This window comes from Jaculus jaculus, chromosome 3 (genome assembly GCF_020740685.1).
Source record: "Jaculus jaculus isolate mJacJac1 chromosome 3, mJacJac1.mat.Y.cur, whole genome shotgun sequence".
NCBI classification, from domain to species: Eukaryota; Metazoa; Chordata; class Mammalia; order Rodentia; family Dipodidae; genus Jaculus; species Jaculus jaculus.
Genome location: NC_059104.1, coordinates 149,389,803 through 149,414,953, shown reverse-complemented (window position 1 = coordinate 149,414,953; position 25,151 = coordinate 149,389,803). Strand labels below are relative to the sequence as shown.

General features: G+C 49.5%; 1 protein-coding gene across 3 annotated transcripts in view; it reads left to right on the top strand.

The window, feature by feature from the left end:
* Man2a2 (mannosidase alpha class 2A member 2) overlaps positions 1-18,011 on the top strand; it is a 31,230-nt gene extending 13,219 nt beyond the window's left edge. For 2 of the 3 annotated variants that reach the window (XM_045145181.1, XM_045145182.1), the window contains 14 exons: positions 50-252; positions 426-608; positions 757-871; positions 1,074-1,141; positions 1,647-1,812; positions 3,225-3,461; positions 4,556-4,678; positions 4,924-5,038; positions 5,293-5,426; positions 5,609-5,750; positions 9,836-9,969; positions 12,907-13,101; positions 13,237-13,347; positions 15,439-18,011. In XM_045145181.1, the coding sequence (XP_045001116.1) occupies positions 50-252; positions 426-608; positions 757-871; positions 1,074-1,141; positions 1,647-1,812; positions 3,225-3,461; positions 4,556-4,678; positions 4,924-5,038; positions 5,293-5,426; positions 5,609-5,750; positions 9,836-9,969; positions 12,907-13,101; positions 13,237-13,347; positions 15,439-15,591 (2,079 nt within the window). In that variant the 3' untranslated portion in view covers positions 15,592-18,011. Of the gene's footprint in view, positions 1-49; positions 253-425; positions 609-756; positions 872-1,073; positions 1,142-1,646; positions 1,813-3,224; positions 3,462-4,555; positions 4,679-4,923; positions 5,039-5,292; positions 5,427-5,608; positions 5,751-9,835; positions 9,970-12,906; positions 13,102-13,236; positions 13,348-15,438 lie in introns of those variants that run through there. The other variant, XM_045145183.1, reaches the window with a different exon arrangement.
* The last annotated feature ends 7,140 nt before the right edge of the window (positions 18,012-25,151 follow it).

The following is a 25,151-nucleotide window of genomic DNA, read 5'->3' as shown; positions in this document are numbered from 1 at the left end:
GGCCAGAGGTCTCAGGAGCTAATGGGAGCCTATTTTGGGATCCCCACAGGCCCGGTTTGGAACCCTCTCTGAGTATTTTGACGCACTGTATAAAAGGACAGGAGTGGAGCCAGGGGCTCGGCCCCCGGAATTTCCTGTGCTCAGTGGGGATTTCTTCTCCTATGCCGACCGTGAGGACCATTACTGGACAGGCTATTACACTTCCCGTCCTTTCTACAAGAGCTTGGACCGAGTCTTAGAGGCCCACCTGCGGTGAGACCTGACCACCTCTCCCTGCTGGGATAGAGTCAGCCTTTGGGGTATTGAAGGGGCCGGGCTGCAGGAGAAAGGTGGGTGGGAAGGAAGAGGGTTACCAGCGGAGTGGAGCTCATGGGTGGAGTTCGGTGGAGCAGAACAGGCATGCGCTGACTTTTCTCTCTGAGCAGTGGGGCAGAGATCCTCTACAGCCTGGCCATGGCTCATGTGCGCCGCTCTGGACTGGCTGACAAATACCCGCTGTCTGACTTCGCCTTTCTGACGAAAGCCCGGCAAACCCTGGGGCTCTTCCAGCACCATGATGCCATCACTGGCACTGCCAAGGAGGCAGTGGTAATAGACTATGGGGTGAGGTAAGAGGAGCCTTGCCCTCTTTCCCCACCATCCCAAAATGAGGATGTGGGAGGTGGTGGTCTGTGGGCAGGCTGCTAAGAGTTGATGCTCTTGACAAGACAGCCTTCCGGGAGCCATTTCTTTCTCCCTCTCTCCTACCCACCACAGGCTGCTACGCTCCCTGGTCAGTCTGAAGCAGGTCATTATCAATGCTGCTCACTATCTGGTGCTGGGAGACAAGGAGACCTACCACTTTGACCCCATGGCACCCTTTCTTCAAATGGTGGGCCCCCTCCTGCATCTGCCTGGGGACCCTCTGGTGGGCAGGTGCCTCAAGAGCTGATCTTTGTGGGTCCTGTTCCTCCTCTTCTCCCTTTTCTGTCAGGGGGTGTGAATTTCATGTCCAGTACAGCTGGTGTCCCATATTGTGGAGCGGCCAGGCTGCACCCCGTCACTGCTCTTCCTTGCTGCCCTCTCGTTTGCAGGATGAGAAGCGCGTAAGTCACGATGCCCTGCCAGAGCGCACAGTCATCCAGCTGGAGTCCTCACCCAGGTGAGCTGGGCCTGGCCAGCTGTGCAGAAGCAAAGCCCCTCTACCACGCCCCCAGCTCCTCCTCAAGCCAGGTCCACACTGCCAGCAGACATCACCCGACCAAGTGCAGCTTGTGGAAAAAAAGAGATTTATTTTGGCTTACAGGCTCGAGAGGGAAGCTGCATCATGGCAAGGAAAATGGTGGCATGAGCAGAGGGTGGACATCACCCCCTGGCCAACACCAGGTGGACAACAGGAATAGGAGAGTTTGCCAAACACTGGCAAGGGGAATCAGGCTATAACACCCACAAGCCCACCCCCCAACAATACACTGCCTCCAGGAGGCTTTAATTCCCAATTTCCATCAGCTGGGGAGACTAGCATTCAGAACACCTAGGTTTATGGGGCCACCTGAATCAAACCACCACACTGCTGCCTGCCCACACTTGCTAAGCCACCGCGGGGACCTCGTCCTTACTGCTACTGGTGCAGCAGGCTCCTGGCTCAGCCGGACTTCCGCCCACAGGTTTGTAGTGCTCTTCAACCCTCTGGAACAAGAGCGGCTCAGTATGGTGTCCCTGCTGGTCAATTCTCCCCGGGTGCGCGTACTTTCAGAGGAGGGTCAGCCCCTGTCTGTGCAGATCAGTGCACACTGGCGCTCCGCCACTGACGTGGTCCCCGACGTCTACCAGGTGAGGCAGAGATGGGCCCTTGCTGCTTACAGTACTTCTCCTGGAGCCTCCCTCCCCGTAATCACCTGCTCCCACTTTCCTGCTGTGGCTCTGCTTACTCCCTAGGATGGGGACAGGTGTCTTGGGGAGAGCAGCTGACCAAGGTGATAGTCACTCATGGGATTTGTCCCTGAAAGGAAGGTGAAGGCTACTGTGGCAATGATGACATTGAAACTGGCACAGTAACTGCTTTCATCATCTGATCATTTAATCTACTTACTTGACATGAGGTCTTGTATATGGCTCAGGCTAGTCTTAAATTCGTGGGCTTAAGCAATCTTCCTGCCTCAAGTTTCCCAAGTAGCTATAGGCATGCCCAGTTCAACAAAATAATTATCAAAAGCTGTTTTTTCTTTCTTTCTTTGTTTTTTTGAGGTAGGGTCTCACTCTAGTCCAGGCTGACCTGGAATTCACTATGTAGTCTCAGGGTGGCCTCAAACTCATGGCAATTCTCCTACCTCTGCCTCCGAGTGCTGGGTTTAAAGGCCTGCGTCACCATGCCTGGCTAATAAATAAAAATAGTTATTTTAAAAATATTTTTATCTATCTATTTGACAGAAGAGAGAGAGAGGGAGAGGGAGAGAGAAGGAATGGGTATGCATCTAGCTGCTGTAAACATACTCCAGACACATGCGCCATTGTGTGCATCTGGCTTACATGGGTCCTGGGAATCAAACCTGGGTTCCTTCAGCTTTGCAGGCAAATGCCTTAACTGCTAAGCCATTTCTCCAGCCCCCTATTTATTTATTTTAATTTTTTTAAAAAATTAATCATTTACAAGCAGAGAGATATGTATAGAGAGAATGGGCAAGCCAGGACCTCTAGCCACTGCAAACTAACTCCAGACACATGTCCCACCTTGGGCATCTGGCTCACGTGGGTGCTGGGGAATCAAACCTGGGTCTTTAGGCTTTGTAGGCAAGTATCTTAGCCACTAAGCCATCTCTCCAGCCCCAATAAAAATATTTAAATTTTTTTTAAAGACTTTTGTCACCTTTATCTTTTTTAAACATCATTTTTTAAAATTTTTTTATTTATTTATTTGAGAGCGACAGACACAGAGAGAAAGACAGATAGAGGGAGAGAGAGAGAATGGGCGAGCCAGGGCTTCCAGCCTCTGCAAACGAACTCCAGACGCGTGCGCCCCCTTGCGCATCTGGCTAACGTGGGACCTGGGGAACCGAGCCTCGAACCGGGGTCCTTAGGCTTCATAGGCAAGCGCTTAACCGCTAAACCATCTCTCCAGCCCAAAAATATTTAAATTTTTTAAATGAAATTAAAAATAAAAGAAGTTTAGGCTGAGGAAGGAAATCCTGTGTCTGGCATTGATGCTCAGCTGCAGCCTGTGCTCCTCTCCCCTGCTGTGCCCACAGGTGTCTGTGCCCATCCGCCTGCCAGCCCTGGGCTTGAGTGTGCTGCAGCTGCAGCCAAGCGCGGATGGGCCTCACACACTACCCTCCTCTGTGCGCGTCTACCTGCATGGCCTGAAGCTGTCTGTCAGCAGGCACGGAACATTCCCTGTCCGGATCATCGACTCAAGCACCAGGGACTTCGCCATCAGCAACCGCTACATGCAGGTCTGGTTCTCCGGCCTTACTGGCCTCCTCAAGGTAAGGGGCTACAGGTGGTGGGGAGGGCCCAAAGGAAGGGGTGGGCATCAGAGGGATTATTCAGAGCCGCCTCCTGTCATCTGATGGACAGGGACTTGGGTACGAACGTTCTCACCTCTGAGCTCTGAGCACAAGGAAGCTGGTGTGTTAGTCATCTGCTGTAACAGATACCTGAGGTCAGCAGCTTACGAAGAGAAAAGGCCTGTTTTGGCTCACAGTTCAGGGGTTTCAGTCCACAGGCAGATTCGTTGAGTTTTGGGCCTGTGGTGAGGCAGCATGTCATGATAATAAGGAGCAAAGCAGCTCACAGCCAGGGTAAGAATGAGAGACAGACAGAGCAACAGCCAGCCAGGCAGAGAAACAGAGGCAGCCTGGGTGTGATGACTGGTGCCTGCAGTTCCATCAGTTGAGAGGTAGAAGTGGGGAAATCAAGGGTAATCTGAGGTCATCTTCAGTTACCTATCAAGTTTGAGGCCAACTTGGACTACATGAAACTGTCAAAAAAAAAAAAAAAAAAATATATATATATATATGTATGTATGTATGTATGTATATGGAAGATGGGGCCAGAGAGATGGCTCAGTGCCTAAGACCCATGTTCTACTCTCTAGATCCCACGTAAGCCAGATGCACAAGGTGAGGCAAGTGCAAGGGTGCACATGTGCACTAGGTGGCACATGCATCTGGAGGCTGATCACAGTGGCTGAGGTCCTGGTGTGCCAATTCTCTCGCGTTTTCTCTAAAAAAAAAAAATTGTGGAAGAGGTGGAGTCCCAGATGTCCTCTTCAAGGATGTACCTCCAGTCACCTAAATCCTCCCTCCAGGTCCCCGCCTCTTCAAGATCCCACCAGCTAGTGGCTTAGGAAACAAGCCCTCAACACATGGGCCTTTGAGTTCAAGGCCAGCCTGGGGCTACAGTTCGTTCTAAGTCAGCCTAGGCTAGAGTGAGACCTTGAAAAAATTAAAAAAATTTAAAAAAAATTCCAAATTGTAGCACTGGGCGTGGCTCCTTGGGGAAGTTAGTCCATGCCCTCCCAGGGGGAGGCCTGACATAGTGGTGTGGGGCCAGGGGTCAGGGCTGTGTTTTTTGGCAGAGCATCCGGAAGGTGGATGAGGAGCAGGAACAGCAGGTGCAAATGCAGTTCCTTGTCTACGGCACTCGTTCATCCAAAGATAAGAGCGGAGCCTACCTTTTCCTGCCCGATGGCGAGGCCAAGGTAACTGAGAGACAGCATCAAGAACTGGGCGGCCCATAGCAGTTGCTAATGGGGAGAGCCTTCCCTCACGGTCACTGCTTGCTGGAATCTTTGTCTTTGCTGCCTCTAGGGTGTTAGTGGGCTGGGGTCTTAACTGGTTTTGGTGTCATTCAGCCTGGAGGACTTCCCTGGCCTGGCTCTGGGTTAATGTACTCCTGCTTTGGGCTCTGTGCTGCGAGTTCAGTGGCCGCCTGCTCTTTCTCTAGCCCTATGTCCCCAAGAATCCCCCTGTGGTGCGTGTCACCGAAGGCCCTTTCTTCTCAGAGGTGGCTGCATACTATGAACACTTTCACCAGGTGATCCGGCTTTATAACCTACCAGGTGAGCCCTTTGGGTGGGGAGGGGCATGAGTGTGGAAGCGTGGGCTTTACAGGTTAGAACCCACTTCTCCGCCTCCTCTTTCCTGTCTACGTACCTGTCCCCAGAAGATGTGTCATTTGAGATGGGGATGCTTGAACCTCTTGGGGAAAAGGTCACCAAGAGCACCTTGGGGCTGTCAGGAGGGAGGCTGGGGGGAGCCTCCCCCGGCCTAGCTTCTCAGGCTCTGCTCACCTCACCCCCGTCTCTGTGCCCAGGAGTAGAGGGGCTATCTCTGGACGTGTCCTTCCTGGTGGACATTCGGGACTATGTGAACAAGGAGCTGGCTGTGCGCATCCACACGGACATCGACAGTCAGGGCACCTTCTTCACTGACCTCAATGGCTTCCAGGTGATGGCTGGACCCCGTGGAGCAGAACTTGGACTGTTTTTTGGCCTCTGGCACAGGCACTGTGTGGATGTGGTGTGCAAAGTACTAGAAACAAGAATGACCAGGAATGCTTTCAGAGTGGGGTTCCTTCAGAGCACAAATGGTACCCAGGTGCTCCTGACCTGCTGGTCTTGCCCCCACAGGTGCAGCTCCGGCGGTATCTAAAGAAGCTGCCCCTGCAGGCCAACTTCTACCCTATGCCAGTCATGGCCTACATTCAGGACACACAGAAGCGCTGCACACTGCACACTGCACAGGCACTAGGTGTCTCCAGCCTCAGTAATGGTGAGTGGGAGCTGGGACTCAGCAGCAGCCGACCCCTGCCTCCAGGTCTTTCTGTCTGTTGGCCTCCTCAGCTCTTTGCAGACCTCATCACACCCTTGTTTGCTCCTGTCAGTCACACTTGGGACATCTTCTTCCTTGTCAGGGACAGCTGAGTGGCTCAAGAAACATCAGGGTCTTGAAGGGTGACGCAGCTGAGGTGTACAATTCTGGTACATAGGGATGGTTTAAAAAGCGTGCACAATGTTATAGTGAAATATTTAGGAGACAGATATATATACACACAGATATATGGTTAGTAAAATAGATGACATTCTTAGGCCTCAAAGATAGCCAGGCCTAGGGCTGGACATGCAATCTCATAATCCCAGCTACTTGGAGACTGAGGTAGGAGGATCACAAGTTCAAGGCCAGTCTGGGTAATTTAGTGAGAGTTTTTTTTTTCAAGATAAAAAGTAACTCTCTTTCTGCCTCTTTCTCCCTCTCAAATAAAAAAAAAATATATTTTTAAAAAATGGGCTGGAGGGATGGCTTAGTGGTTAAGGCATTTGCCTGCAAAGCCAAAAGACCCTGGTTCGATTCCCTAGGACCCACATTAGCCAGAAGCACAAGGGGGCACACACGCCTGGAGTTCATTTGCAGTGGCTGGAGGCCCTGGCACACCCATTCTCTCTCTCTTCCTCCCCCTGTTTCTCCCTATCAAGTAAATAAATAAAATATATATTTAAAAAGTAAAAAAGGTGGTGGCTGGAGAGATGGCTTAGCAGTTAAGGTGCTTGTCTGCAAAGCTGAAGAACCCATGTTTGATCTCTCTGTAGATCCCACATAAGCCCAATGAACAAAGGTGAGGCAAGAGCAAGGTTGCACATACCCACTAGGTGGCGCAAGCATCTCACATTTGATTTCAGTAGCTGAGGCCCCAGTGTGCCAATTTTCTCTCTCTCTCTAAAAAAAGGGGGAATCAGGGGTGGTGGTGCATGCCTTTAGTCCCAGTACTCAGGAGGCAGAGGTAGAGGATGGCTGTGAGTTCAAGGCCATCCTGAGACTACATAGTGAATTCCAGGTCAGCCTGGGTGTTGTAGTCAGGTTTGCATTACTGACAGAAATCACCTGACTAAGAGAAGCTTTTGGAGAAAAAAAGGGTTTGTTTTGGCTTACAGACTTGAGGGGAAGCTTCATGATGACAGGGGAAAATGATAGCATGAGCAGAGGGTGGACATCACCTTCTGGCCAACATAAGGTGGACAATATCAACACGAGAGTGTGCCAAGCACTGGCAAGGAGAAATTGGCTATAATACCCGTAAGTCCACCCCCAACAATACACTGCCTCCAGAAGGCATTAATTCCCAAATCTCCCTCAGCTGGGAACCTAGCATTCAGAATACTTAAGTTTATGGGGGACACCTGAATCAAACCACCACACTGGTCTTGAGGGAGACTCTACCTTGAAAAACCAAAGGGAAAAAAGTAAACAGACAGCTGAGGAGATGTCTTAGCAGGCAAGAGTACTTGCCATCAGCATGAGGGCCTGAGATGAACTGAGTTCAATCCCCAGGACCCACATAAACAGCCACTGGACATGGCCACATACATCTGCAACCCAGTAGTGTGGGGAGTGGAGACTGGACCATTGCTGGGCCTCATGAAAACCACAGTTACACATTCAGAAAGAGAGAGAGAGACACTCAAGGAACCATGAAGGTGAGCGATAGAGAAGGACATCTAATGGTCTCCTTTGGCCTCTGTGCCTGTGAGTGTACCCACACATACACATGCATGCACCACACATACTACATATGCAAAAAGAAAGTAAAGAGAAGGCTAGGGATGTAGCTCAGTGGCAGAAAATTTACCTAGGATGGGCCAAGTGCTAGATTCAATCCCCAGTACTGAAAAAAGAGGTAAGGGGGTTGATGGGTCAGTGATTAAAAGCTGCCCAGCTCAAGTTCATTCCCCAACCACCCACCTAAAGCCACATATTTACTTACTTATTTATTTTTAAGCAGAGAGAGAGAATATGGAATGAACGGGTATGCCAGGGCCTCCTGCCACTGCAAATGAACTTCAGACACATGAGCCACTTTGTGCAGATGGCTTTATGTAGGTACTTGGGAGTTGAACTCTAGCCATCAGGCTTTGCAAGCAAGTACCTTAACTGCTGAGCCAGCCCCAAATAAATATATGTGTGTGTGTGTGTGTGTGTGTGTGAATTTTTTTTTTCTTTTGAGGTAAGGTCTTACTCTAGCTCAAGCTGACCTGGAATTCACTATATAGTCTTAGGCTGGCATTGAACTCATGGCACTCCTTCTACCTCAGCCTCCCAAGTGCTGTCATTAAAGGCATATGCCACCACATCTGGCTGTCATTTATTTATTTGCAAGCAGAGAGAAAGAGAGACAGAGGATGGGGGCACCAGGACCTTCAGCCACTGCAAACAAACTTCAGATGCATGTGCCATTTTGTGCATCTGGCTTTACATGGGTACTGGGGAATTAAACCCAGGTGGTTAGGCTTCGCAGGCAAGTGCCTTAACCACTGAGATATCTTGCCAGCCTCAAATATGTAGGTTTGAGGAGTACTAATGACTATCATATCACACCCCAGATGGCTCCCATAGCCTCAGGGCAAAATGAAGTGTGACTTGCTAATTGGTTGTGCCTTCAAGATCTTCCATCTATTGACGACAAGTGCCTAAACCATTAAGCCATCTCTCCAGCCCAGTCTTCCATCTATTGGAAGGACCCTTTGTGATGGCTGAGGGTAGTATTGGGTCAAGACTGTTGATGCAGTGGTGAGGAATGTCAGGCTTGCTCTCCCTTGTGGGAGAAACATGGCTTCCCTACCCTCTGCCAGGAGCCATTGGGACTATGTTCCTTATGACTCCCAACTGCAGCCCAGTGTCTCCTGCTTGATGTTCTCTGTGCTCCTCTAGGACATGGTATACTAAAACATGACCATTGCCGGGCGTGGTGGTGCACTCCTTTAATCCCAGCACTCTGGAGGCGGAGGTAGGAGGATCGCCATGTGTTCAACGCCACCCTGAGAATACAGAATGAATTCCAGGTCAGCCTGTGCTAGAGTGAGATCCTACCTTGAAAAAACAAAACAAAACAAAAAGATTGTTTTCTATACAAGGGACCGGTTTTAGGGTTTGGGGATGGATTCTTGTCCTTGCTCAGAGTCAGGTCTGTGGAGATGAAAGGGAAAGTCACCCCTCTCTGAGAGAAACTGCTGTGGGCTTCTGTGGGAAGAAACTCATCAGCTTTGCGGTAGTATTTTCTCCAAGCAAATTACAAAAGGAAAACCGAGATGGTACCCTGCCATCTCTTTTCCCTGGGGCACCCTCTGCTTCATGTGCCATCTGCCTATCCTGTACACAGCCTGCTTCTGATGACAGGGCAGCCACTGCAGACTAGCCTGGTGGACTTTCTGGCTGCTGCCAAGCAGAACAAGGGCAGGAGATGGTGTGTTAGCCACAGCTGAATATGTCCAGCCTGAGAAAATCCACCTCAGATCAGGGTCACTGCAGCGGCACTACAGCTAGGTACCGCTCAGTTTTCCAACTCTTTTTTTTTTTTTTTTTTAAATTAACTGTGTAGTCTCAGGGTGCCCTTGAACTCGCAGCAATCCTCCTGAGTGCTGGGATTAAAGGCATGTGCCACCACACCCGGCTTGTGTTTTTTTGTTGTTGTTGTTTTGTTTGTTTGTTTGATTTTTTTGAGGTAGGGTTTCACTCTAGCTCAGGCTAACCTGGAATTCATTGTGTTGTCTCAGGGTGGCCTCGAACTCATGACGATCCTCCTACCTTAGACTCCCGAGAGCTGGGATTAAAGGCGTGCACCACCACGCCCAGCCCAACTGCTTCTTTATTCTGCTTTGTGTGCCTCTCCTGCTGGAGTTTCCTGCAAGGCTTCTGGCCTCAGGTCCCACTCCTTAGTCACAGTGATGAACTGTCAGGGCCAGCACATGGACCTCTTGTTTCCTCACCTGTCTCACTGGGCTTTTTCCTGAAAGCCTGGGGTGGGGATTTCTAAGGACTATGCCTGCTTGGAAATGGGGTCCAGGGCTCACTGTTAACTTCCCCAGGCCAGCTGGAGGTGATCTTGGACCGACGGCTAATGCAGGATGACAACCGGGGTCTAGGACAGGGGCTCAAGGACAACAAGATCACCCGCAATCACTTCCGTCTCCTGTTAGAACGGCGAACCGTGGGCAGCGAGGTAAAACTTGGATCCAGAGGACAGTGACAAGAGCAAGCTCAGCCCTGTGGGTGGCTCTGGGGGCTCTGGAGCTGAAAGAGGGCAAGGGACAGGCAGTATGGTTAATTCCCTACTGTTGTGGCAGGAGGCCATCTGTTCATCATAGGCTGACCCATCTCATGCAGCCTGATGCCTATGCTCTGAGCTGCACCCAGTCATCTGTGGCTCTGTCATGCCCATCTCTCACCTTCCTCTGTGCCACCCTCGTCTTCCCTCCCCAGGCCCCAGCTATCCTAACTCTCCTTCAGCCCCGCTCACCTCGTGGCTTTCTTTGCCTCACCAGCCTGGCTTTTTCTCCAAACTGGCAGCCAAGCTTAGGGGCATGATCTTTCCCAGCAGCGGGATCAGGGACCTAGAGGTAAGGGGCATGGTAGCCTAGCTTGAGCAGGCTTGTATTGTAGTTGGGTCCTGCCACCTAGTGTCCTGAGGCTGTGGCTTAGTTGCTTGTCCCCCCCTGCTGTGCTGTGGGAGGTGGGTGCATTTGATGCCACTCATTGGACTCTATTCAAGTAGCAGAGGGTGATCCTGGCCTCCTGATCCTCCTGCCCCCACCTCCCAAGTGCTGAGATTATAAGTAAGCATCACCACACCTTACTTATTGTTTTTTATATTTTACTACTATTATTATTATTTTGGTTTTTCAAGGTAGAGTCTCATTTTAGCCCAGGCTGGCCTGGAATTCCCTATATAGTCTCAGGGTAGCCTTGAACTCACCAAGATCCTCCTACCTCTGCCTCCTGAGTGTTGGGATTAAAGGTGTGTGCCACCACACTTGGTTTAATATTTTATTTTTTTAATATTTATTTATGAGAGAGAGAGAAGGGGCACGCCAGGGCCTCTAGCCACTGCATATGAACTCCAAACATGTGCCCCCTTGTGCATCTGGCTTACCTGGGTCCTGGGGGATCAAACCCAGGTCCTTAGGCTTCACAGGTAAATGCTGTAACCGCTAAGCCATTTTCCCAGTCCCCTAATATTTTATTTTTATTTATTTATTTGTGAGCAAGAATGAGTCAGATAAGGGGGGAATGGGCATGCCTGGGCCCCTAGCCACTGCAAATGAACTTCAGGGGCATGCGCCACTTTGTGCATCTGGCTTATGTGGGTCCTGGGTCCTTAGGCTTCAGAGGCAAGCACCCCAAGTGCTAAGCCACCACTCTACCCCTCATTGCTGCTGCTGTTTTTTTTTTAATTTTTTATTCATTTTTATTCATTTATTTGAGAGTGACAGAGAAAGAAAGAGGCGGAGAGGGAGAGAGAGAGAGAGAGAGAAAGAGAAAGAGAGAATGGGCGCACCAGGGCCTCCAGCCACTGCAAACGAACTCCAGATGCATGCGCCCCTTTGTGCATCTGGCTAATGTGGGTCCTGGGGAACCAAGCCTCAAACCAGGGTCCTTAGGCTTCACAGGCAAGTGCTTAACCGCTAAGCCATCTCTCCAGCCCTGTTTGTTTGTTTTTAAATGTAGGGTCTCATTGTAGCCCAGGCTGACCTGGAATTCACTGTGTAGTCTCAGATGGCCCTACCTCTGCCTCCCAAGTACTGGGATGAAAGGTGTGTGCCACCACACCCAGCTCCCATTGTTGTTTTTAAAGACAGGCTCTCATGTAGCCCAGCTCCCCTTGAAATGATCCCCCTGCCTCCATCTCCTTAGTGCAAGCTAGATTTACAGGTGTGTACCATCACACTGGGCTTTATTTGTGGCTATTTAAATGAATTAAAACGAAATAAACTTCATTTTTCATTCATACCAGCCACACTTCAATCTCTCAGTGGCTCCATGTGGCTGATAATTGCAGCAGGCAGTGCGTCCTGGGCCAGAGCACGGTGGAGGCATTGGCAGACTGTGGAGGCCCCGAGTGCCGCCAGAGCGTGAAGAGCATGGGAGGACTGGGCGGGCTGTGCTGGGGACGGCCCTCAGCACGTCACTGAGTAGAGGGAGCAGAGTGGCTCTGTGGGAAGGAGACAAAGCAAGGATGACAGTTTAAGGGCTCTTCAGACGAACTGTTGGTGGCTTGAAGTGAGCCACGGGTGGGAGAAAGAAGCTGAGGTGTCTGGAAGAAGGATGGGCGCTGCCTGGGCCTGGAGGTCAGGGTAGAGGGGAAGGCAACTGTGAACAATGGCAGGACAGCACAGGGACAGAATTCAGCATACAGAGAAGCAGAGGCTTTTGAGGAAAGTTCCATGTGGTCCTGTCCGAGAGGCTCAGGACTTGCGGGCCTGAGTCAGGCCGGCACTGTGCATGTCTGCCTCGCTGTCTTGTCTTCTAACCCTTCCTTCATCTGTCTGTGAAGGGTAATGGCTTTGACAGCGGTGTGTTGCTCATGACAGCATTAAGAAGATGCCTAGTAGAACTGGAGAGATAGCTTAGTGGTTATGGCGTTTGCCTGCAAAGCCAAAGGACCCAGGTTCAATTCCCCAGGACCCACATAAGCCATATGCACAGGGTGGCACACACATCTGGAGTTTGTTTACAGTAGCTGCAGGCCCTGGCAATCCATTCTATCTACCTGCTTCTCTCTCTCTCTTCATAAATAAAATTAATTTAAAAATTTTTTTAGAGAGGCCTAGCAAATAATTTTTTTTTTCGAGGTAGGGTCTCAACTCTAGCTCAAGCTGACCTGGAATTCACTGTGTAGTCTCAGGGTGGCCTTGAACTCATGGCGGTCCTCATACCTCTGCCTCCTGGGTGTTGGTAAATAAAATTTTGAGAAACAAAGAAAAAGAAGAGGCCTAGTGAAATGGCCTTCTCTGAGTTGAGTGTGCTAATGAAGCGTAAGAGGTGCCGGGCCCCAGTGCATATGCACTGGAGAAACTCTTCGCAAAAGAACTGGCCTGCCTCACCGTCACCCCTCAGCCTGCTTGCGCTCCCTCACCCTTGTCTTGGGCCCATCTTGCAGGTTCAAGATGACCATTCTACCAGCTACCCATCCCTCCTCAGCCACCTGACCTCTATGTACCTCAACACGCCCCCACTTGTCCTGCCCGTGGCCAAGAGGCAGCTCCCAGGCCCTAGTCTGCGCTCGTTCCGCCCTTTGGCTTCTATACTGCCTTGTGACTTCCACTTGCTTAACCTGCGCACACTCGCGGCTGAGGTAAGTGTCTCTGACTCTTCCCCACGTGCCCCTCCCTGTCCAGTCCATGCCTGCCTTCTGGGCAGGGATACCGCTGCTGCCGAGCCTTGTCCAGCTGCTGACCCTCCACTGCCGTCCTTCCTGCCCGTTTCCCAGGAGGATACCTCGCCCTCAGCAGATGCCGCCCTCATCTTGCACCGCAAGGGTTTTGACTGTGGCCTTGAGGCCAAGAACTTAGGCTTCAACTGCTCCACAAGCCAAGGCAAGGTGAGCAGGGCCCAGGGGTGTGAGACAGGATGCCTAGTGAGGGCAGTGAAGCTGGCCTTCAGGGCAGGTTGAGAGCCTGCCGGGATTGGACTAGGGTTGGAGGCAGGATGGCAAGAGGAAGCGTCATTCCAGGGCTTGTCAGTGAGAAGGGGGATGGGGCTGTTATCTTGTATTTTCAGTTACTGAGCCTGAGTCTGGCAGGGCAGCTCCATACAGACATGGAGCTGGAGAACTTCTGTCTCCTGAGGTGGGGCCTGTAATGAGCAAAGTGAAAATATCAGAAATAAAAATCCCAAGACCATCATGTGCTCCTTTGCAAGCACTATTCATGGCTTCAGCTGGCACTGATCATTCTCTTTGCTGGTGCTGGTGCTGGTGACTCCGAAGTGAACCAAGACACAGGTTGGAGTACTGGTGCCCACCCTGAGGTCATGACCCTAACCCTGAGATTGGACACCAAGTCCTATTTGAAGGCACATTGCTCCTGAGAGGGGCCATAGATTCTATCAGATACTTTCTGTTTTTTGTATTTATTCAAAATACACACACACATATCTATCTATCTATCTATCTATCTATCTATCTATCTATCTATCTATCTGTCTGTTTGATTTTTCCAGGTAGGGTCTTGCTATAGCCCGGGTTGACCTGGAATTAGTCTCAGTCTGTCCCTGAACTCACAATGATCCTTCTTCCTCAGCCTTTGGAGTGCTGGGATGAAAGGTGTGTGCCACCATGCCCAGCTTAATTTAATTTTTTTCAAGATGAGGTCTCATATAGCCCTGGCTGGCTTCATATATTTCTGTGAAGCTGGCCCCAATCTCACAGAAATCCTTTTGCTTCAGTCTTCTAAATGCTGGGATTATGGGCATGTCCCACAAACTCAACCCTATTACCTTTTTAAGAATCTGACAGAGAGAGAGAGAATCTGACAGAAAGCAAGGCATGACTCACACCTGCAATGCTAGCACATGGGAGGCAGAGGCAGAAGGATTTCTGTGAGTTTGAGGCCAGCCTGGGTTACATGAGCCCTCATCCCCAAGAGTCTATCTCAAAAAATCACCAAAGTGTGGGCTGGAGAGATGGCTCAGCAGTTAAGGTTCTTACTTACAAAGCCTAACAACTTGGGTTTGATTCCCCAGTACCCATGGAAAGCCAGATGCACAGTGGCTTATACATTTGGAGTTTGTTTGCAGTGACTGGAGGCCCTGGAGTGCCCATTCATTTTATCTCCTTGAAAATAGACTTAAATATGTGTGTGTGTGTGTATGTATGTATGTATATGTATGTGTATATATATATATATATATATGTATGTATATATATATATATGTATATATATATATATATATATATATATTTAAAAAAATCAACAAAGGGGACCGGAGAGATGGCTTAATTGTTAAAGCACTTGCCTGCAAAGCCTAAGGACACATGTTCAATCTCCAGATCCCATGTAAGCCAGATGCACAAGGTGACACAAGTGCAAGGTGGCACTTGCCCACTAGGTGGCGCACACATCTGGACTTCAGTTGCAGTGGTTGAAGGCCCTGGCATGCCAATTCTCTTCCCCTCTCTTCCTCCCCCAACTCTCTTGCTGTCTCTCATAAAAAATTACAAAAATAAAACCAACAAAGGGTTGCTGGGTGTGGTGGTGCACGCCTTTAATTCCAGCACTTGGGAGGCAGAGGTAGGAGGATCACCATGAGTCTGAGACCAGCCTGAGACTACAGAGCAAGTTATAGGTCATCTTGGGCTTAGAGTAAGACCCTACCTTGAAAAACAAAACAAAAAAATCAACAAAGGGGGCTGGAGAGATGGCTTAGCAGTTAAGGCACTTGCCTGCTAAGCCTAAAGACCTTACGTTCGATTCCCCAGTACCCACGTAAGCCAGATGCACATGGTGGCACATGTGTCTAGAGTTGGTTTGCAAGGGCTAGAGGTCCTGGTGCACCCATTCTCTCTCAAATAAAATAAAATTTAAATTTTAAAAACAACAAAGAAAGGGGTGGGGATAAGAAGTGCTATAAGTGGAGTACATTATTTAGTGTGGCAGGACCCAACACAACTGTGCATCTTGTCTCTGCACAGGTAGCCTTGGGGAGCCTCTTCCATGGCCTGGATGTGGAGTTCCTGCAGCCAACCTCCTTGACGTTGCTATACCCTCTGGCCTCACCTTCCAACAGCACTGACATCTCTGTGGAGCCCATGGAGATTGCCACCTTTCGCCTCCGCTTGGGTTAGGTGAGGGCTTCTGTGGCCTGAAGAGAAAGCTCATCTACAGAGACTGCCTCTTGTTTGACACCAAGATCACTGGGTATCCCGTCCTGATGTGCCCATGAGAATTGTGACAGACTGGGTTCTGCCCTCACTCGCTTTATTGCTGCTGCTTCTGTGTTTGGGGCAACCCATAGACCCAGTAGTGGGCATGTGGGGCAGATGCCAATGAGACAAGGGAGAGGAGCCCCTTGGTCAGGGTGAGCCATGCCAGACTTTCCTTTGGGTGGTGGGTGGTTGCCCAGCCGAGCACAGATTCCAAATCTATCCTTTCCCCAAAATGGGAAGTAGGAGTGGGGCAAACAGAAGAGGTCAGGGAGGCTGAGTGGTAATGGCTCAGCGTCAGGTGACTGCACACTGGAGCCAGCTCTAAGGGAACCCTATGAGGATGCAGAGCCCATGCATCCTGGTGTGAGGAGCAGGAGCAGAGTGGTTCTGGGAGGAGGGAGAGGGAGGAATCCGTTTCTCCTGAGAGCCTGAAAGCCTTGCTGCTTTCTGTAGCGGCTCTATGCTAAGTGCTACCTGGCCAGCCTGCCCTGCCAAGGGGCTGCAGGGTGGCGGTAAAGATTTGCTAGAGACTGTCATGGCCAGATGTTCTAGGACACTTCAGGTCCCCAAGCCCGTTCCATATTGGATGCTTGGTGGTGTGTTCATTTGTGGGGTGGTGGCAGTGGCACCCTACCTGCCTCCTCTGTTCCCTTCGTGTACTGTCCTCATGAGCTCCTGTCATGGGGTTTGGTTCTGGAAAATAAGAAAGTGGAGCCTCTGAGACCCCCGTGCTTGGTCAGCTTGAGAAGGTGTTTGGCACCGGGTCTGCCTATCGAGCTGGGAAGCTTCACACTTGGGTCTGTCTACAGACATACTCCTTCTGGCATGCAGGACGAGGAGGACGGAGACTAGATCAGGAGACCATATGTTGCTCACAAGCCCTCATTTCAACATTGGTTAACAAACAGTTATAACCATTTCTACAGATGCTGAAAAAATTCTTGGCAAAATTTAGACTCTATCCCTTATTATTAAAACTCTCAGTCAGTGAAGACTATCAAGAAACATCCTCATCTAGATAAAGGCCTGTTGGATCCTGAAAATAGCATCCTAAAGAATCAAGTAGTGTTAAAAAAAAAAAGTGAATCAAATAGTGCAGGCATTCCCACCAGAGTTCAGCTAGCTAGGGGCATGCTGTCATTTAGTAATGTCCTGGTACCACAAAGCCCTATTGAAGGAGATTATAATTGCCACAGTTTTTAGACCGCACAGCTTCCTACCGGTGAGAGCTGAGTCGACTGAAGACCCGCTGGGCATTCTGTGAGCTGCCCCAGTGCTGTACACGATCCTGGAAAGGCTTTGGTTCTCCCTAAACCAGCCCATAGAGTCAATGTAATTCCAGCAAGATTGGGTCCTTTTTAAAATTCAGCAGGTTCTGAAGTTCGTTTGGAAGAGTATAGGTACAGGAATATCAGAAGGTTCTGAGTGGTGATGGTGATGTGCTGGCTGGTGGTGCCAAGGTAGGCAAAAGCTCTGTCCTACCACAATTCCCAAAGGACTGGACCGGTCTCTCTCGGCCGCAGGAATTCAGTGAGCTTGACACACTGGGCGAGACAAACCAACAGGGAACATGGCAAGTTCAGAGCCAGACCCAGCTACTTGGAAACTTGATATATGATAAAAAAGGAATATTTGAAGTGGGGAAGAGATGGATTTTATTTAATAAATAGTACTTTGAGACAACTAGCTATTTGTTAGTTAGATCTCTACCTCAGTTTCCACAAAAGCTAGATCTTGAGGGAAAGAACAAAACTGCAAAATTATTCAAGAAAATATATTTTTATACCTCTGCTATGGGAAGATCTTTTCTAAACATAGGATGAAACATAAAAAGACATGCTAGGGGAAAAGATAAACAGGTTTTGCCACAAAAAAAAAAATATTGAAAGTGTGCTATGGGAAACAACAAGATGAAAACACAAATGTGAAATAGAGAAAAATATTTGCAGCACCTGGAAAAAAAAAAAAAGCGAATCTACTTAAGAGGAAACCTTGCTTTGGGGTTCTAAGAGGGCACCATGAGGACCTGCTGAGCAGCCATGTGAAGACGGGAAGTGACAGGGCTGAATCCCAATCCCAGCAGGTCCTCCAGCCTCTGCAGCCAGCGTCAGGCCACACAGTTGTGGACTCCTGCTCATGCCATGGTAGAAGAAATAGGATTCTCAACATGAAGTGCTTAGTATGGAACGTGGTATGAGCTATAACTCTTAGTAAAGGATGCTAAGAAACTCTTACAGCAAGTGTTACTTGCTAGCATATGGTTTGTAATCAGATAATAGGGGAGAATCTGTGAACTCCTAAGAAATTAGCAGAATAAAGGCTATTCTTTGGAGGTTTTAGATGTGCAATGAAATTATTTGTCTGACAGGAACTGTGTTTAATCTCACATACTTTCTTTTGGAGACAGTCTCACTAGCTTCCTGGCTGGCCTCAAACTTTGGTAATTACCTCTACATCCCAGTGCCGAGATTCCAGGCATGTGCCACCACACCTGGCTGGCGTGCATATTTAAAAATGATTTAAGGCAGCACTGTTCAAAATGTCCGGAATCACCGGAGTGCCTCACGCAGGCGCAGGTTCCTGCCTGTTGTGAATGGGGCTTCTGCTGCCTGGGTGCTACAGTGACCTGTAGGGGTACAGCCACATGTGACAGACAGGAGCAAGACACAAAAGCTTTTTCAGCACAAGCAGATTCCTAGGTCCCAAGTGTTGGGATTTCAGGCACATGCCACCATGTTGGTTAGAATTACCTTTTGTTGTTGTTGTTGTTTTGAGGTAGCATTCCACTCTAGCCCATGCTGACCTTAAAATCACAGTGATCCTCCTTCCACAGCCTTCCAAGTGCTGGGATCCAAGATGTGCACTACCATTCCTGGCTAGAATTTCCTTTAAAAAAAAAAATGGGCTGGAGAGATGGCTTAGTGGTTAAAGTGCTTGCCTGGGAAGCCTAAGGACTCCGGCTCGAGGCTCAATTCCCCAGGACCCATGTTATCCAAATGCATAAGGTGGCACATGCACCTGGAGTTCGTTTCCAGTGCCTGGAGGCCCTGGCGTGCCCATTCTCTCTCTCTCTCTCTCTCTGCCTCTTTCTGTGTCTGTTGCTCACAAATAAATAAATGAACAAAAAATTTAAAAAATATTTATGTATTAGAGAGAGACAGAGTGAGAATGAGCACACCAGGGCCTCTAACCACTGCAAATGAACTTTAGAAGCATGTGCCACCTGGTGCATCTGGCTTTATGTGGGTGCTGGGGGGAACTGAAACTGGGCCCTTAGGCTTTGCAGGCAGACACCTTATCCACTAAGCCATCTCTCTCCAGCCCTAGAACTTCCTTTTGTCTTTTTTTTTTTATTTATTTGACAGCGACAAACACAGAGAGAAAGACAGATAGAGGGAGAGACAGAGAATGGGCACGCCAGGGCTTCCAGCCTCTGCAAAGGCACTCCAGACGCGTGCGCCCCCTTGTGCATCTGGCTAACGTGGGACCTGGGGGAACCGAGCCTCGAACCGGGGTCCATAGGCTTCACAGGCAAGCGCTTAACCACTAAGCCATCTCTCCAGCCCTTGTCTTTGGTTTTTCAAGGTAGGGTTTCGCTGTATCCCAGGCTGACCTGGAATGCAGTATGTAGCCTCAGGGTGGCCTCGAGCTCATGGCGATCCTCCTATCTCTGCCTCCTGAGTGCTGGGATTAAAGGCGTGCGCCACCACGCCCGGCTGCCCCAGGTGCTTTGGGAGGCAAGCAGTGACCCGTAAGCGTGGAGCTGTGGCGCTGAAGCTTTGCAGGTGTGAGGGTTAGTCAAAGCTGGAACCAGGCCTGGTGTTGGTGGTGCACACCTTTACCACAGCTCTCCTGAGACTGAGGTGGGACCACTATGAGCTTCAGATGGTCTGCATGGGCTGGAGTGAGACCCTACCTCAACAAAAGCAAAAACTTTGAACCAGATAGTTACCAGTTTCGCAAAGGAATGGGCTGTATGGCCATTTAGAAGTGTATAGAAAAAGGCAGACTATTTTAAGTGCTGGATCCATCTGCAAGGTGATCTGGGTTCAGACAGCACTGGGATATGGCTTGCCTAGGGCATGGATAACCAGGAACACCTGTGCAGAAAGAGCGTCATCTCTAACGTGAACTTGAGTCTGTCACTGGTTAGTAAAGAAGACCCTTGTGAGGGCTGGAGAGATGGCTTAGTGGTTAAGGCACTTGCCTGAAAATCCAAAGGAACCAGGCTTGAGTCTCCAGGACCCACGTAAGCCAGTTGCACGCATGAGTCTGGAGTTTGTTTGCAGCGGCTGATGGCCCTGGCATGCCTTTTCTCTCTCAGATAAATAAAATATTTTTTTTCAAAAAACAATTTTTTTTCGGTTTTTCGAGGTAGGGCCTCACTCTGGTCCAGGCTGACCTGGAATTAACTCTGTTGTCTCAGGGTGGCCTCGAACTCATGGTGATCCTCCTACCTCTGCCTCCCGAGTGCTGGGATTAAAGGCATGAGCCACCATGCCCGGCTTTATTTCAAATGTTTAACAACTTCCATGATTATAAAAAATATCCCATGGTAATACCCTTCTTTCCCCCAGTTTCCCCTTTGAATCTCCATTCTCCATCATATCTCCCCCCCCAATCAGTCTAAATAAAATATTTTTTTAAATTATTTTTTAAAAAGACCCTTGTGAGGTCAGGTAAAGTTTCATGTGCCTGGAGCTCCAGCTCCTCAGAAGGCAGAGGCAGGAGGATCACTGAAGCCCAGGAGTTCAGAGCAGGCTTGGGTAACAGAGAGGCTACCTCCCACTCAAAACCCCCAAAATGTTGTATGTCAAATTACACCTACTAACAAAGACCCCCAAAGGGGATATAATGGAGAATGGAGTTTCAAAGGGGAAAGTGGGAGGAGGGAGGGTATTACCTTGGGATTTTTTGGGGGGGATTTTCAAGGTAGGGTCTCACTCTTGTCCAGGCTGACCTGGAATTCACTCTGTAGTCTCAGGGTGGCCTTGAACTCATGGCGATCCTCTTACCTCTGCCTCCCGAGTGCTGGGATTAAAGATGTGCCCCACCACGCCCGGCTACCATGGGATATTTTTTATAATCATGGAAGTTGTTAATAAAAATTTGAAATAAAGCTGGGCATGGTGGCACTCGCCTTTAATCCAAGCACTGGGGAGGCAGAGGTAGGAGGACTGCCATGAGTTCAAGGCCACCCTGAGACTACAGAGTGAATTCCAGGTCAGCCTGGACAAGAGTGAGACCCAACCTCAGGAAAAAAAAAAATGAAATAAAAAAGAGACTCCCCCCCCAATAAAAAAAGAGACTCCCAAAAGGGAAGACAGGTCAGTTTTTGGTAAGGCTTACTGTCCAACTAAAGATCTTTGGGGGAGGACTGGAGAGATGGCTTAGCAGTTAAGGTGCTTGCCTGCTAAGCCTAAGGACCCATGTTTGATCTCTCTACAGATCCCATTGTAAGCCAGATGCACAAAGCTGAGGCAAGTGCAAGGTTACACATGCCCACTAGGTGGTGCAAGCATCTGGCGTTTGATTGCAGAGGCCCTAGTGTGCCAAATCTCTGTCTCTCCATCTTTGGGGGAAAAGATTTTTCTTCCCTAAGGAAAATGTGTGAAAGGGGGTGACAGGAAGGGGAGCAGATCCTTCACAAGACTCCAGTCTCTCTGGGCCAGTGGACAGCAAAGTTCACATCAGAACAGTTGCCAGGACTAATCAGGTCTACTTTTGACTTCTCTTGTAAATAATAAACCTGGGGCCAGGTGTGGTGGTGCACACCTTTTAATCCCAGCACTCGGGAGGTAGAGGTAGATGGATCATCGTGAGTTTGAGACCTCCCTGAGATCACATAGTGAATTCCAGGTCAGCCTGGGCTAGAGACCCTACCTTGGAAAACTTAAAAAGAGAGAGAGAGAGAGAGAGAGAGAGAATATAAACCTGGGGCTGGAAAGATAGCTCAGCAGTTAAAGGCACTTGCTTGCAAAGCCTGATGGCCTGAGTTCAGTTCTCCAGTACCCACGTTAAAGACAAATACACAAAGTGCTGCATGTGCCTGGAGTTCATTTGCAGTGGCACGAGGCCCTAGTGTGCCCATTCATTCTCTCCCCTTGCACATAAAAATAAAAACGGGCTGGAGAGATGGCTTAGCGGTTAAGCGCTTGCCTGTGAAGCCTCAGGACCCCGGTTCGAGGCTCGGTTCCCCAGGTCCCACGTTAGCCAGATGCACAAGGGGGCGCACACGTCTGGAGTTCGTTTGCAGAGGCTGGAAGCCCTGGCACGCCCATTCTCTCTCTCCCTCTCTCTGTCTTTCTCTCTGTGTCTGTCGCTCTCAAATAAATAATTTAAAATAAAATAAAATAAAAACAGTATGCTGGGCGTGGTGGCACACGCCTTTAATCCCAGCACTCCGGAGGCCGAGGTAGGAGGATCGCCATGAGTTCAAGGCCACCCTGAAACTACATAGTAAATTCTAGGTCAGCCTGGGCTAGAGTGAAACCCTACCTCGAAAAACCAAACAAACGAAAGGAAACAGTAAACAATAAACCTGACCTGAACATGACTTGGTAATTCCGGGAGCCTGCACAAAGCAAGCCCCGGATGAAGGCTCTTTAACATCTGCAATGTGAGTGGGTTGAAGATTAGAAGTGATTTCGGGTGTGAAGGTCCTTGAAGGAGGAAGCATGGATTTCTTTGTAAGAATGCTATGTTTGAATATGTTCATCTGGAATTCATGAGGAAACATATCCAATGCCCCAAAGTTAAGAGGTGGGACCGTTAGGAAGAGATGAGGACAAAAGTATCTCCCTAGTAAGGGGAATTACAGCCGTTGTAAAAAAAAAACAAAGGCTTCCTGTTCTCCCACACAAGGGAATAAAACAGCCTTAGAAAGGAAGGAAATTCTGACTCATGCTACATCAAGGATGAATGTTGAGGATGTCATGTTAAATGAAGTAAGCCAATCATAGAAGGACAGCTACAATTTGATGCCACTCAACACGTACTGTAAAGCTGGAGTCATTGTTTAATATGCCTACTTCCAGTCGGCAAGATGACATTTCTGAGTATGGATGACGGCACAGCATTGTGAATATACTCAATCTTACTCTAGCTTTTTTGTTGTTTTGAAACAGGGTCTCAAGTAGCCCAGGCTGATCTTGAACTCACTGTGTAACTGACTCCACCTCCCAAGCGCTGGAATTGCAGGTCTTTGGCATCATGCTGGCCTCTATTCTTAGAAAGAGTTAAAATAAACTGGGCATGGTGGCGCACACCTTTAATCCCAGCACTCAGGAGGCAGAGGTAGGAGGATCGCTGTGAGTTCGAGGCCACCCTGAGACCCCATAGTGAATTCCAGGCCAGACTGGGCTAGAGTGAAACCCTACCTTGAAAAAAAAAAAGTGGTTAAGATGAGGGCTGGAGAGATGGCTAAGCAGTTAAGGCACTTGCCTGTGAAGCCTAAGGACCCAAATTCGATTCCCTAGAGCCCATAAAAACCAGATGCACATGCATCTGGATTCTTTTGCAGTGGCTAGGGGCCCTCACACACCTGTTATCTCTGTTTCTAATCAATAAAAAATATTTTTTTAAATGGTTAAGATGAAAACAAAATGGCCTAAGATGAGCAGGTTGTGGGGACTCATCTGTAATTATAGCATCAGGAGGCTGAGGCAGAATGATTACTGGAAAGTCCAGGCCATCCTGGGTTAGAGTAAGACCCTATGTCAAAACAAACAAGTGTTCTTATGTACATTATACTATAACTACTGGTAATAGCTACCCAAGAGGCTGGGCAAGAAGAGCGCTTGGAACCAGGATCAGAGGCCAGTATGGGCAACATAGCAAAAATCAAGAAGTGCTGGGCGTGGTGGTGCACGCTTTTAATCTCAGCACTCGGGAGGCAGAGGTAGGAGGCTCACTGTGAGTTCAAGGCCATCCGGAGTCTACATAGTGAATTCCAGGTCAGCCTGGGCTAGAGTGAGACCCTACCTCAAAACCCCCAACCCCCAAGAAAGGAGCAGCTGAATTTACATGGGTACCAAGGGACTCGAACCTGGGCTGTCAAGGGTTACAAGCAGACACCTTTAACCACTGAACCATCTCTCTAGCCCATTGTTTATTATTATTATTTTTTGTTTGTTTTTCGAGGTATTTGAGAGCGACAGACACAGAGAGAAAAAGGCAGATAGGGAGAGAATGGGTGTGCCAGGGCCTCGAACTGGGGTCCATAGACTTCACAGGCAAGCACTTAACTGCTAAGCCATCTCTCCAGCCCTCTAGACCTATTTTTATTTTTATTTTAGTCTCAGGGTGGCCTGGAGCTCACGGTGATCCTCCTACCTCTGCCTACCAAGTGCTGGGATTCAAGGTATGCACCACCACACCTGGCTAAAAGGTATTAGGGAGACAGAGCAAGGCAGAGGAGCAGAAATATATAGAGAGAATGGGCACATCAGGGCCTCCAGCCACTGCAAACGAACTCCAGATGCACGCACCACCTTGTACATCTGGTTTACGTGGGTCCTGGGGAATCGAACCTAAGTCCTTAGGCTTCGCAGGCAAGCATCTTAACCTCTAAGCCCTCTCTCCAGCCCTAGCCCTATTTTTTGAGACAGGGCTCCTGTAGCTCAGGCTGGCTTCTAACTTACTGGAGGTATGATCTTTATGGACTCCCTGCCTCCACCTTTCAAGTGCTGGGATTATAGGCGAGCGCCAGCACGCGGAGCTAGCTGGACTCGCTTTACCTTCACGGTCGGCTTGTTGCCCCTCTGCTCACGCTGGGATCCTCACTGGGGGCAACATTTCAACCTGAAGCAGCCTCTGACCTAACAAGTCCCTCATCGCACAGGCGATCGCATTTCAGGGAAGCCTAAGAGCCCTCAGAGGAGCCGGCGGTGCAGCGGCGCTGCCTGTGATACCAGTAATACTCGAAGGTGGAGGCAGGAGGATTGTGGTGAGTTCGAGGCCAGTCTGGCTTAAATGAGATGCTGCTCCAAAAAACCAAAATGGGAAGGGGGGGGGAGAGGGACGAAGAAAAAGCAGTAGGAGAAAAAAAGAAGCATCTGGCACCAAAAATCCTTGACCAGGAGATCCCTTCGCAGAGAGGCTCCGCCCATCTCCCCGGACGGGGCGCCCCAGGGGCGTTTCCGGGTATCCCGGAAGTTCCTGCCGCTTAGCAACCCCGGAACCAGCGATCTCTAGAGGCCAAAGTACCTCCCGACTGCAGGCTGAGCTCCCGCTGTAGTTTGGTTATGGGAAAAGGGGTCCCACGATGTTGCTGCTAGGGTCTCTCCCGTTCCCAGCCATAGCTGCCAGTGGCAGTCCTTCCCATACGCCCCTTCCAACTGAACCAAACTAAGAAATTCCCCCCAGCCAGCCACATACATGTCTCCCCGACAACGATGCATCTCAGTGCTACAGGAGGCCGCAGCCCGAGGGAGCTCGTGCAAGGGCCGGAGAACGGAAGACGGAAGAGCAGCAGCAAC